We start from the raw sequence: 14,606 nt of genomic DNA, 5'->3' as shown, positions 1-14,606 counted from the left end.
TTCTGGCAAGGCCACCATTTATTGGCCCTTCCTTAGTTGCCCTTAACAACTGAGTGATGTGCTGGGACATTTCAGGCAGCAGTTAAGAGTCAACCCTGTTGCTGTGAGTCTGGAGTTACATGTAGGCCAGACCAGGTAACTATGGCAGATTTCCTTCCATAAAGGGCATTGGTGAACCAGATGGTTTTTTTTAAACAAGTGATAGTTTCATGGCACTGTTACTGAGCCACATTCAATGCCTGATTTTTATTGATTGAATTTAAATTTCACCAGCTGCTATGGTGGGATTTGAACCCATGTCCCCAAGACATTAGCCTGGGCCTCTGGATTAGTTCAGTCACATTACTGCTATGCCAGTGTCTCTGTATGCCCTGATTCTAGACCCCCACCCAGGGGAAAAATCTTTCCTGCATCTCCCTATCAATCCTTGTAGGAATTCTGTATGTTTTAATGAGATCATCTCTCATTCTTTTAAACTCTAAAACATAGTGCCAGCCTCCTCAATCTTTTCTCCTACAACAATCTGTCATCCCAACAAAAGGGAAGGCCTGGGATAGGGTGGAAGACAGGAGAGGTTAAATGACAAAAAGGTTTCATTTGAGAACTCTTCCTTAAAAGGTGGTGCAAGCAGAGTTTTTGAATATTTTTAGGCAGAAGTAGATAGATTCTTGATAAGTAAGGGTGTGAAAGGTTAGCGGGGGTAGGTGGGAATGTGGAGTTGAGATTACAATCAGATCAACCATCAACTGTGGCGCAGTGGCTAGTACCGCCGCCTCACAGCTCCAGCGACCTGGGTTCAGTTCTGGGTACTGCCTGTGTGGAGTTTGCAAGTTCTCCCTGTGACCTTGTGGGTTTCCTCCGGGTGCTCTGGTTTCCTCCCATATGCCAAAGACTTGCAGGTTGATAGGTAAATTGGCCATTGTAAAAATTACCCCTAGTGTAGGTAGGTGGTAGGAGAATTGAGGGAAGGTGGGGATGTGAGAGGGGAAAAAATGGGATTAATGTAGGATTAGTATAAATGGGTGGTTGATGGTCGGCGTGGACTCAGTGGGCCGAAGGGCTTGTTTCGGTGCTATATCTATGACTGTGACCTGTCTGAATGGTGGAGCAGGCTCAAGGGGCCAAATGGCTTACTGCTCCTAATTAGTATGGTTGTATGTTTGTATTGTACAAAGCCAAAGGGAATGGTAATGGGACAAGTAAAGAAAGATATGTATGGATGAGGTGTAAATGGCAGGATAGCAGCTGTCTGAACACAAAGGGATTAAGAAATAAATGTGGGGGGCGGGGGGCACCATGATTGGGAGGGCATAAAATGAACCAACAAAAAAAACTGGGGGCAGAGGTCATGATCAAAACTATTGAACTCAATGTTGAGTCTGGAAGGCTGTAAAGTGCCCAAACAAAAGATGAGGTGCTGATCCTTGAGTTTGTGTCATTAGATCCCTGTAGTAGGCCGAGGACAGAAAGGTCAGAGTGGGAGCAAGGTGGAGAGTTGAAATGACGAGTGACAGGAAACTCAGGGTCACACTTGCAGACTGAACGGAGGTGTTCCACAAAGTGGTTACCCAGTCTGCATTTAGTCTCCCCAGTGTAGTAGTGCCCATATTGTGATCATTCTTTGTGTACCTGTTGTATTTGATAACTTTGCCTTGAGTAATTAAACTGTTTATCAATGTTAAGCTTGGGGCCAAAAACTAGGTCTACCCTACCATACACTTGTTTTCACTAGAGTGGGTACTGGTTAGGTTGCTGGACCTGATGCATTTCTTGCTAGTGTCTGATTCCAAGGGTTTTTTTCTTGCCCCAAGTGGCTCCTTGATCTGTAAATTTATACAGTGCATGTTGGCAGGGTCCTTGACCATTTGGAGGGGCATCACCAAGGCTCATCTTTACCTGGTCTGCCCATTTGCCATTTTCAATAGCCTTTCAATCACCCTCGAGTAGAGACTGCTCACTCACACTCTCTCTCTTCCTACACCATTCGCCCATCATGCCTGTGCTGGTTGTTTGAAAGACCATCCAATTATTCCCACTCCACTACCCCTCCCCCATAGATGTGCAAATTTTTCTCCAAGTCATTATCCGAATTACACTTTGAAAGTTACGATTGACTCTGCTTTTTCTGTTCTTTCAGGCAATGCATTCGACATTTCCAAAATTCAACCTGTAGTCTACAAGAGAGTTGTCTTTTGAAATGACCTCTGAATCTTTTTCTCCCAAAGATGGTACTGCTGATAAAACGCATTGTGGGTTTTATCACAAATTCATCAGTGATGCTAGGTTATCCAATATATGAATTTTTAAACTTATCACTAAAACCACACAGCCAAAAATGTTAATAGATACAAAAAAAAGACAGTTGACATGACTGATCTTAATTGTAATGTCCAATTTGTTATCCGGGTTAATGTAACAGAGACTGGAAATCAAATCTGATCCATCTGGTCTTTATGGTTCAGTACCACACAACATATTCTCAGAAATACAGCAATAGAGTGATGTCAAGCTCAATCTCAATGCAATTTAATCACAAGCACTTCAGATCACATGTACTCCAGCCGAAGGGAAGAGATAACTATCTAAATTTAACCTTGTACATACATGCCCAGCAAGGAAAACTCCCAGTATTGGATAGTATTTACAACACAAGAACAGGCCAGTTGGTCCATGTTGTTAATGCTCCACATGAGCCTCCCATCCTTTGTCTAATTCCATCAAAGTATCGTATGCCTTTCGCCTTGGCTATCTAGCTTCCCCTTAGCTATTCGTCTCAACCACTCCCTGTGATAGCAAATTTCACATTCGTACCACTCTCCACTTAAATTCCTCCTGAATTCCTTGGTGGATTTATTAGTGACTCATTTTTGTCTCCTAGCTCTGGTCTCCCATGCAAGTGGAAACATCTCTACATTCTACCCTTTCAGAATCTTGACATTGATTGGATCACACACAGTCTTTCTTTTTAAGAAGAGAAATTAGCCCAGTCTGTTCAGTCTTTCCTGATAGGTATAACCTCTCAGTTCTGGTATCATTTGAGTAAATCTTTTTGTACATTTTTAATAGGGAGACCTGACTGTTCACAGTTCTCCATGTGGTCTGACCAATTAACATCTCTGTTTTTCACTTCAAGATTAATAACATTTTTTTTTAAAGAGATACAGCACTGAAACAGGCCCTTTGGCCCACCGAGTCTGTGCCGACCATCAACCACCCATTTATACTAATCCTATACTAATTCCATATTCCTACCACATCCCCACCAGTCCCTATATTTCCCTACCACCTACCTATCCTAGGGGTAATTTATAATGGCCAATTTACCTATCAACCTGCAAGTCTTTGGCATGTGGGAGGAGACCGGAGCACCCGGAGGAAACCCACGCAGACCTTGCAAACTCCACACAGGCAGTACCCGGAATTGAACCCAGGTCGCTGGAGCTGTGAGGCTGCGGTGCTAACCACTGTGCCGCCCCCTACTTTGTGATTTATGTATCTGTATCCCCGAATCCATCTTCCTCAACTCTATTTAGACACCTATGTTCCAGGAGAATGCAGCCTCCTTATCCTTCCCACCAAAAATTGTCGTTGTAAATGTAGGTGGAAAAATTTTTCATTTTTAACACCAGCAGTAGTAAAGAAAGCTATGAATGTTGGAAATCTGAAATAACAGAACATGCCTTAATAGTTGCATACACCTGGTGGTGTGAGATTATGGGATGGAGAAGGTGACATTTCTAATTCCCAGTCTTGGCTAGGTTTCCTAGTCTGTACTGGGTCATCAATGGAGTCACTACAAATTAGTCTCAGGGGTCACTTGGCTATGCAGGGTAAAATTAGCTGGAGTTCTTGTTTCCAGATTGGTGTCCTATATTCTCTGCAGTTTAGAAGAATGAGAGGTGATCTTAGTGAAGCAGACAAGATTCTGAAGGGGCTTGGTAGAGTAGATGGTGAGAGATTGTTTCTGTTGGTCAGGCAATCTAAAACACAGGGGCACAGTCTCAGGATAAGGGGTCAATCTTAGGACTGAGATGAAGAGAAATTACTTCACTCAGAGGGTTGTGAATCTTTGCAATTCTCTACCCCAGAGGGTTGTGGATACTCCATCATTGAATACATTTAAGGCTGGGTTTAGACAGATTTTTGGTCTCTCAGGGAATCAAGGGGTATGGTGAGCGGGTGGGAAGGTGGAATTGATGCCTAAGATCTGCCTTGATCATATTGAGTGGTGGAGCAGACTTGAGGGGCCATGTGGTCTACTCCTGCTCCTATTTCTTGTGTCCAGTGACCCTGCTGTAGAGTGTGGGCATGCGATGAGGACTGGATCAGGTCCCACTGTGATGTCTTCACCCTCATTATCTAGGTTTACCTGAAGAATGGGTACTTGGCCCAGCTATTACAGAGCACCCATAATGAAAGAATTTGTATTGACTATTGCACCTTCCATATTATGAGTCATATATGGCACAGAAGGAGGCCATTTGCCCCATCGCGGCCAAGCTGGCTCTCCATGGAGCTATGCAGTCAGTCCCACTCCCCAACTCGATCCCCATAGCCCTGCAAGTCTATTTCTCTCAGGTGGCCATCATCCTCTTGAAAGTCATTGATCGTCTCCACTTCCACCACCCTGTGGGCAGCGAGTCCCAGGTCATTACCACCTACTGCATAACAAAGTGCTTCCTCATATTCCCCCTGCATCTTTTGCTCAGAATTTTCAATCTATGTCCCCTAGTCCTTGTGCCATTTGTTAATGGGAGCAGTTTTTCCTTGTCTAACTTATCTAAGCCTTGTACACTTCTACTAAATCTCCCCTCAATCTCCTTTGTTCTAAGGAGGACAACCCCAGCTTTTCCAACCTAACCTTGTAACTAAAATCCTCCATCCCTGGAACCATTCTGGTAAATCTCCTCTGCACCCTCTCAAGGACCCTCACATCCTTTCTGAAGTGTGAAGACCAGAACTGTCCTCAAAATGCCCCACTGCACTTCAGCCAATGAATTATTTTGAAGGTTATTACGGGAAGCGAGGGAAGAGATTGCCGTGCCTTTGGCGATGATCTTTGCGTCCTCACTGTCCACTGGAGTAGTACCAGATGATTGGAGGGTGGCAAATGTTATTCCCTTGTTCAAGAAAGGGAATAGGGATAACCCTGGGAATTACAGACCAGTCAGTCTTACATCGGTGGTGGGCAAATTATTGGAGAGGATTCTGAGAGACAGGATTTATGATTATTTGGAAAAGCATAGTTTGATTAGAGATAGTCAGCATGGCTTTGTGAGGGGCAGGTCATGCCTCACAAGCCTTATTGAATTCTTTGAGGATGTGACAAAGCACATTGATGAAGGAAGAGCAGTGGATGTGGTGTATTTGGATTTTAGCAAGGTGTTTGATAAGGTTCCCCATGGTAGGCTCGTTCAGAAAGTAAGGAGGCATGGGATACAGGGAAATTTGGCTGTCTGGATACAGAATTGGCTGGCCCATAGAAGACAGAGGGTGATAGTAGATGGAAAGTATTCAGCCTGGAGCTCGATGACCAGTGGTGTTGCGCAGGGATCTGTTCTGGGACCTCTGCTCTTTGTGATTTTTATAAATGACTTGGATGAGGAAGTGGAAGGCTGGGTTAGTAAGTTTGCCGATGACACAAAGGTTGCTGGAGTTGTGGATAGTGTGGAAGGCTGTTGTAGGTTGCAACGGGACATTGACAGGATGCAGAGCTGGGCTGAGAAGTGGTAGATGGAGTTCAAGCTGGAAAAGTGTGAAGTAATTCATTTTGGAAGGTCGAATTTGAATGCAGAATACAGGCTTAAAGACAGGATTCTTGGCAGTGTGGAGGAACAGAGGGATTTTGGGGTCCACGTCCATAGATCCCTCAAAGTTGCCACCCAAGTTGATAGGGTTGTTAAGAAGGCGTATGGGGTGTTGGCTTTCATTAACAGGGGGATTGAGTTTAAGAGCCGCGAGGTTATGCTGCAGCTCTATAAAGCCCTGGTTAGACCACAGTTGGAATATTGTGTTCAGTTCTGGTCGCCTCATTATAGGAAGGATGTGGAAGCTTTAGAGAGGGTGCAGAGGAGATTTACCAGGATGCTGCCTGGACTGGAGGGCATGTCTTATGAAGAAAGGTTGAGGGAGCTAGGGCTTTTCTCATTGGAGCGAAGAAGGATGAGAGGTGACTTGATAGAGGGGTACAAGATGATGAGAGGCATAGATAGAGTGGATAGCCAGAGACTTTTTCCCAGGGCGGAAAGGGCTATCACCAGGGGGCATAATTTTAAGGTGATTGGAGTAAGGTTTAGGGGAGATGTTAGAGGTAGGTTCTTTACACAGAGAGTGGTGGGTGCGTGGAATGCACTGCCAGCAGTGGTAGTAGAAGCAGATACATTAGGGACATTTAAGCGACTCTTGGACAGGTACATGGATGATAGTAGAATGAAGGGTATGTAGGTAGTTTGATCTTAGAGTAGGTTAAAGAGTCGGCACAACATCGTGGGCCGAAGGGCCTGTACTGTGCTGTACTGTTCTATGTTCTATGAAGTGTATTCGTTATTTTTATCCTTGCAAACACGACAGTAAATGTGTGCATAGCAAGATCCCATAGACAGCAGATAGGTCGACTACTTTTTTAACAGGTAGTTGAGTACCCTCATCAGGAATCTACAGCTTTAGAAAAAAAAAGTTAAGCGACAAAAAAAAATTCTGGGTCCCATTATTGGAATAGAATCTTCTAGAGCAGGCCAATCACAGATAGGAGAGATAAATAGATTGATGGTTTCAGATGTGAAGACTGAAAGGAACTCGGATGAGGGTGTGCGGAGGACCTGGGGATGTAGATTGAGCCCTGGTGCTGAATTAGGAAGGTTGAGAGGATTCATAGGGTGAGGTATGCTGAAGGGCAAGATTCCATGGAAAACGGGGCGAGCAGTGAGCAGAGGATCATGAAATAGCAGAGACCATAAAGGAGCCTGAAAACTAATGAGGTATGAGCTGGATCCGGAGAGAAGCGTGTTTGAAAGAAAATAATACAAATGCTGGAGAGCCACAGTGGGCCAGGCAGAATCTGTAAAGACAATGGAACATTCCGGCTGGGGACACCTTTAGAACTGAGGACTGAAGTGTTGTTGTTGGTAAATCATCCCGGACGAGAGGGGGGAAACAAATTTAGATTTTGAACTAAGAGAGGCAACAATGAGGAGAGAACTTCCTTCGGATTTCTTACATCAAATAGGAGAGAAAAGATAGAAAACTGCACACGACTAGAAATCTGGAAAGATACAACAGGGTGAACAGGATTTGAGAGATATATTAGCATGAAAATCACAATTCTGATCACACCCCCACCACCCCCCCCCCTCCCATTGTACACTTTGTTTCCTTTTTCTGTCTGCTACACATTTCAAGAATTTCCTTTTTAAATTTTAAAAACACGGGTTTATTTTCCAGTTGGCCCAGTTGCTGTACAAGGGTTAAAGAGGCTGGCGCTAAAAGCTTCTTTTTTAAGGCAAGTGTTAACCGGAGTAAAAGCAGAGGGAGGGATTTAGTATGAGAACAAGGAAAGACTTGCATTTATATAGCGCCGTTTATGACCTCAGGACGTTCAAAAAGCACTTCACAACCAATGAAGTACTTTTGAAGTATAGTCACTGTTGCCATGTAGGAAGCGCGCAGCTTAATTTGTGCACAGCAAGATCCCACAAGCGGCAATAAAAAGAATGACCAGATTATCTGTTTTAAGGATAAATATTGGCCGGGACACAGAGGAGAACTGCACTGCTCTTTGAATAGGGTTGGGGGTTCTCGTCTCTGTCCCACCTCAGAGGGCAGACGGGGCCTCAAAGTGCAAATTACCTGCTGAAGTCTCTGGACTGGGACTTAAACCCACAACCTTCTAATTCAGGGGCGAGAGTGGAATCCACTGAGCCACAGCTGACACTTACCAGGGTGGTGAACATTCGCTGTTAAACATTGTTTTGCCTAAAAATAACAGACATCGATGCAAGTTGCACTTAAAACCAAAATAAGTGAGAATCCTTTTTGATGAGTGAATGCCCACAGATATGTTTTAAAAAAACGATTCCCAGTGGTGCTCAGAACTGACCAACTTAGTCATCTTGCCTCTGACCACATCTCGGTCAATGTTCGACTCGCCTCATTACATGTCATGTGCACACTCTATGTAATTCTTTGTAACTTTATACGAGAACCCCCAACTCTCACATCTCCCCCACTGACACCTCGCCCCACGACATCGCAAACACTTTATTGCAGACGGGGGACAGCCTGTCCATACACCGAAAGCCAAAAAAACAGCCAAGAAGATACATTGGAAACAGGATAGTTGCAACATTGTGTAATCCTGTAACACAGCCCTAACAAACTCAAGCCACGAGCTGCCTGGGATCTAAGTTGCAGTAAATGTAATAATGATGCTCTTTTTTTTGGGGGGGGGGGGAGGGGTTTAGAAAAATGGAGCAATGATGGCAAGGTCTGACATTCTTGAACATGTCGTTGGGATGTTACATTGTGGGGGTGGGAGTGGATCTCAGATTATTCCACCTCCTTCCTTCTCTCTCCATTTCCAACTCTGTCTGGCACCAAAGCAAGGGAAACACGTTCCATGTTCCTTCATTCCCTTTAATGGTGCAACACGTGGGTGAAGGCAATGATTTTAAAATAATCCCCCTTCTCTCCTCAGCGGATCTGCAACTCGGATTGAGGGCACACGTGAGAGGGGTGGGGAGGGACATCAAGATCCGCCCCCAACCTTCTCCCCAAGTCAATGAGCAAAGTCCCCACAAATAGAGCTGAGTGCAGTATATAGGGGAGTGCAGGCTGTGTGTGTGAGGAGCCTTACCGGGTAGGAGAGTCTGCCAGCACCGCTATCTACAGGACACAGGGCTGTTCACTTACCCACTTCTAATCTCAGCCGCAATGAAATACTATTCAGCTCTGTCCAGGTACGCGGAGCCTGCGGTCATCCTGAAGCCCCGCCGCACCGTGCACTTCCCCAATGACATCGTCTTCCAGGATCACATTCGCCAGGGTGACCTTGAACAAGTCGGGCGATTCATCAGAGCGAGAAAAGTGAAACTGCACACCTTGTACCTGTCCGGTGAGTGCAACCCGGTTACTGCTGGTGTCCCAGAGAGGGGGGTGTAAGGGGTGGGGGGATTTTTATTTTTATCGTTTTCTCTGGCATTTATTTAAGTTAAAAGAGAAAATATCAAATTGTTCGTGCAACCATTACAACTGCCGTTAAATACACCTTATATAATGTTCCGTCACATTCCGCAGGTTTACATCAAAGGAGCACTTATATTGTCACACTTCCACCGTCACACTATCATTGTCACACTATCATTGCCACACTTCCACCGTCACACTATCATTGTCACACTATCATTGTCACACTTCCACCGTCACACTATCATTGTCACACTATAATTGTCACACTATCATTATCACACTTCCACCGTCACACTATAATTGTCACACTATCATTGCCACACTTCCACCGTCACACTATCATTGTCACACTATCATTGTCACACTTCCACCGTCACACTATCATTGTCACACTATAATTGTCACACTATCATTGTCACACTTCCACCGTCACACTATAATTGTCACACTATCATTGTCACACTTCCACCGTCACACTATCATTGTCACACTATCATTGTCACACTTCCACCGTCACACTATCATTGTCACACTATTATTGTCATACATCCACCGTAACACTATCATTGTCACACTATCATTGGCACACTATCATTGTCACACTTCCACCGTCACACTATCATTGTCACACTTCCACCGTCACACTTCCACCGTAACACTATCATTGTCACACTATCATTGTCACACTTCCACCGTCACACTATCATTGTCACACTATCATTGTCACACTATCATTGTCACACTTCCACCATCACACTATCATTGTCACACTATCATTGTCACACTATCATTGTCACACTTCCACCATAACACTATCATTGTCACACTATCATTGTCACACTTCCACCATAACACTATCATTGTCACACTATCATTGTCACACTATCATTGTCACACTTCCACCATAACACTATCATTGTCATACTTCCACCATAACACTATCATTGTCACACTATCATTGTCATTCTTCCACCATAACACTATCATTGTCACACTATCATTGTCACACTTCCACCATAACACTATCATTGTCACACTATCATTGTCACACTTCCACCATAACACTATCATTGTCACACTATCATTGTCACACTTCCACCATAACACTATCATTGTCACACTATCATTGTCATTCTTCCACCATAACACTATCATTGTCACACTTCCACCATAACACTATCATTGTCACACTTCCACTGATTTTGATCCGAAATCTCCAGTTTTAAACTCAAAATGCATGTCTATTTACTGGAAATTATACTAGGGGCAATTTACAGCCAGAAAGTCGTGAGATTCCCCACATTCCACACCACAGACTGACTCTGGTGTTGAACTTTTCTGCCTTTTGCCTTTGGCATGTTATATATCTGGTGCAGTCCATGATGACATGTGAACTGTACAGATTACAATACATTGTGTCCATACCCTGAATTAATTAGTTGCCAGATTTATTCCTGTGAAATTAAAGCATTGGTTTTTACAAGTGATTTTGGAAACTTTTTCAATTAAACGGTTGGTTTGCATTTTAATTTTAGGAATGGCAGCTCTGCATGAAGCAGTCCTTTCTGGGCATTTGGAATGTGTGAAACTGCTGATCAAATATGGGGCCGATATTCACCAGAGGGACGAGAATGGCTGGACAGCTCTGCATATGAGCTGCAGTGATGGGCACACAGAGATAGCACAGTAAGAATAAACTTTACATCAATACTGATAGATCATTTTGTGAAGTAGCTTAAAAATTGAAAATACCAAACTGTTTCCTATCCATAACATTGCCTGTGTCTATACAATGTCGAATTGAAACATATCAGATTCTCGAGGGGCTTGACAGGGTAGTTGCTGAGAAAATGTTTACCCTGGCTGAGGAACCTACAACATGGGGTCAAGCCATTTCGGACTGAGATGAGGAGACTTTTCTTCACCCAAAGGGTTGTGAATCTTTGGAATTCTCCACCCCAGAGAACTGTGGCTGCTCAGTTGCTGAGAATATTCAAGACGGAGATTGATAGATTTTTGGGTACGAAGGGAATTAAGGGATATGGGGATAGTGCAGGAAGGTGGAATTGAGATAGAAGATCAACCATGATCTTATTGAATAGTGGAGCAGGCTTGAGGGGCTGAATGGCCTACTCCAGCTCCTATTTCTTATGCTCTTACATGTCAGTGGGTAGCTGTCTTCCCTCTGAGTTCAAAAGTGGTGGGTTCAAGGCCCACTCCAGACACTTGAGTTGAAAATCTATGCTGACACTGCACTGCAGTACTGAGGGAGTGCTGCACTGTCAGAGGTGCTGTTGTTCAGATGAGATGTTAAACCAATGCCCTGTCTTCCCTCTTAGGTGGGTGTAAAATAACCTATTTTGAAGCAAAGCAGAGGAATTCTCCCCAGTCTCCTGGACAATATTTATCCCTCAACCAACATCTAAAAACAGATTCCCTGGTCCTTACCGCATTACTGTTTGTGGGGCCTTGCTGTGCACAAATTGGCTGCTGCATTTCCAACGTTACAGTCTTTTTTTCTTTTGATATTATGTCCTCAAAACACCCACCTGTCTGATACCAACTGGCAGCTCATTGCCTGCATCCCCTGCTGCACCATTGCTGTCTGCTCCTTTAGCATTTATGCCCTTCCTTCCTAAAGCACTGTCCCATGGAGCGTCCGACTGTACCAGACTGTACTGTCCAACAGAATGTCCGACTGTACCAGACTGTATTGTCCCATGGAGCATCCAAATGCACCAGACTGTACAGTCCCACAGAATGTCCGACTGTACCAGACTGTACTGTCCCATGGAGTATCCCACTATATCAGACTGTACTGTCCCACAGAGTGTCTGACTGTACCAGACTGTACTGTCCCATAGAATGTCCGACTGTACCAGACTGTACTGTCCCATGGAGTATCCCACTGTATCAGACTGTACTGTCCCACAGAGTGTCTGACTGTACCAGACTGTACTGTCCCATGGAGTATCCCACTGTACCAGACTGTACTGTCCCATGGAGAATCCAACTGTACCAGACTGTTCCGATGAAGGGTCACTGACCCGAAACGTTAACTCTGCTTCTCTTTCCACAGATGCTGCCAGACCTGCTGAGTGATTCCAGCATTTCTTGTTTTGTACCAGACTGTATTGTCCCACAGACTGTCCAACTGTACCAGACTGTACAGTCCCATGAAGCGGCCGACTGTACCAGCTTGTACTGCCCCACAGAGTGTCCGACTGTACCAGACAGTACTGTCCCATGGAGTGTCCGACTGTACCAGACTGTACTGTCCCACAGAATGTCTGACTGTAACAGACTTTATTCTACAGAATGTCTGACTGTACCAGACTGTATTCTACAGAGTGTCTGACTGTACCAGACTGTACTGTCCCATGGAGTGTCCGACTGTACAAGACTATACTGCCCCACAGAATGTCCAACTGTACCAGACTGTACTGTCACACAGAGTGTCTGACTGTACCAGACTGTACTGTCACACAGAGTATCTGACTGTACTGGAGTGCACTGTCACACAGAGTGTCTGACTATACCATCCCATGGTGTGTCCAATTGTATCAGACTGTACCATCCCACAATGTCCCACTGTACCAAACATTTATCCCTCATCCAACACCTGTACTGTGTTTCCTACATTACAGCAGTAACAAGACTTCAAAAGTATTTCATTGGCTGGAAGCATTGGATGTCCTGAAGTTGTGAAAGGCGCTATATAAATACAAATCTATCTTTAAGAACAATGAAGTCCTAGATTTTTCTGTGTAGAAGCCATGTGGTAGATGTTTTTGCATCTGTGTATCATTTATCTTTGACCATGCAGATACCTGCTGTCTCAGGGAGCCCGGGTGGATGTGGTGAATGATGATGGTGAGGTTCCTATGGACTTAATTGACCCTGAAGATGTCAAACTGCGGGCGCTATTTGAGCTGCAAGGGGCTGTTTGAAGGGATGGCTGAGAACACGTAACAGGATTCCTTGGTCGAGGTGTATTCAACCGGCGGACAATACATCCTTACTGGAACTGAGTTCAGCTGTGACTGGAGAGAAAGCACAGCATTTTCCCCAGCAACCGGGAGGGGTGCAAGTGCAGGATGAGATCTGCAGAACTTGGTCAGGGGCCTACATAGTTAATCTGAGATTATTTTGTTCTGTGTCTTGGCTTTATGAATGGCATTGCCCCAGTAATTTTAAATGATGCTATCAAGAGGTTAACTGATGATTTTAAAGAACTCCTCATTTTTGTTGCAAGATGTATTGGTGTCAGAATTTCAGACTTTCACCAATAGCATTTAGGACTAACCACTTTTACCAGCTCCTTGTTGTGAACTGAAAAATAACAAGTCTTACCTGCATTAGAGTCTTAATTTGCTGTGATTCCTCACACACACCCACCTTTCTACATATCCAGAGTCATCATTGACTTGTTTCTAAATATCCTTGTAATTAATGCCATTTAGTTAGAAAAAGCTTTATATCAGTGTGTGAAATATTATAACTGTGGTGAGAAATGTTTGTTGCATTTTAAGTAAGAAGTTACCAATTATATCTGGAATTCTCTCCCTAAACCTCACTGCCTCTCTCTCCGACTTTAAGATCCTGTTTGAAACCCACCTCTTTATTGAAGCTTTTAGTCACCCCTCCTAATACATCCCAGTTTGGCTTTTTTCTGATTACAACCTTGTGAAGCGCTTTGGGATGTTTTATTATGTTAAAGGTGTTATAGAAATGCAAGTTGTTGTTATAATATGTACTGGACCATGTTTTGTATATTTATAAATGAATAAAGTTCTACATTTTGTTACTAATAGTTATGCAAGTTGACTTCTAGTTAATTTTCTTTCTTATCCTGTCTTGTATCTGATGCCTCAATATGACGATTACCTGTCTGTTAATCGAGGTGTACTTCACTGCCCTTTTTTTACACCCCATTTAATAATCCAATCCAAAAACAAGCTTTACTTTTACCATTTGGTGCTTTTAATAAATTGTTCAGTTTTTAAAATACTTTCTCAAGCAATATTTTCTGTGCTGTAGAATGAAATAGATTTCACTTCTTTTGCGTTGCATCTGGAGTAAAGGCCTGCTCGGTTCTGCAAACGAAACCCGACCCAAGCCCGCCAGAACCACATCCGACCCGAGGCCGACCCCGCCCGAGTCCTTTCATTTTTTTTCCCGCGCTCGACCTGACCCGAACTGACCACCGGAATAAAGTTGATTATATTAAAGAGGTTGTACTGTACCTTGGATGGAATCGCTCACTGCAGACTAGTGCGGAGTGTTTCCCGCCTTGACATCCTGGCTGTCACTGTGTCCAACCCGGCCTGACCCGACCCGAGCCCGACACATGTCGTCGGGTCCTGCCAGGTTCGGGCCAGGTAGCCATGCCCTAATCTGGGGCAGGAGTTTGCCTGCGGGCT

At 44.2% G+C, this 14,606-nt stretch overlaps 1 protein-coding gene across 1 annotated transcript; it reads left to right on the top strand.

Moving 5' to 3' along the window:
- Positions 1–8,743: 8,743 nt before the first annotated feature.
- ppp1r27a (protein phosphatase 1, regulatory subunit 27a) lies at positions 8,744–13,942 on the top strand. The gene is made up of 3 exons (XM_068058718.1): positions 8,744–9,109; positions 10,719–10,869; positions 13,010–13,942. The coding sequence occupies exons 1-3, from the start codon at positions 8,929–8,931 to the stop codon at positions 13,131–13,133; spliced, it is 456 nt and encodes a 151-aa protein (XP_067914819.1). The 5' UTR covers positions 8,744–8,928; the 3' UTR covers positions 13,134–13,942.
- Positions 13,943–14,606: the final 664 nt, after the last annotated feature.

Source organism: Heterodontus francisci, chromosome 26, assembly GCF_036365525.1.
Source record: "Heterodontus francisci isolate sHetFra1 chromosome 26, sHetFra1.hap1, whole genome shotgun sequence".
Classification (NCBI taxonomy): Eukaryota; Metazoa; Chordata; class Chondrichthyes; order Heterodontiformes; family Heterodontidae; genus Heterodontus; species Heterodontus francisci.
Note: the sequence above shows the minus strand (reverse complement) of the source record. Positions and strands in the feature narration are given on the sequence as shown.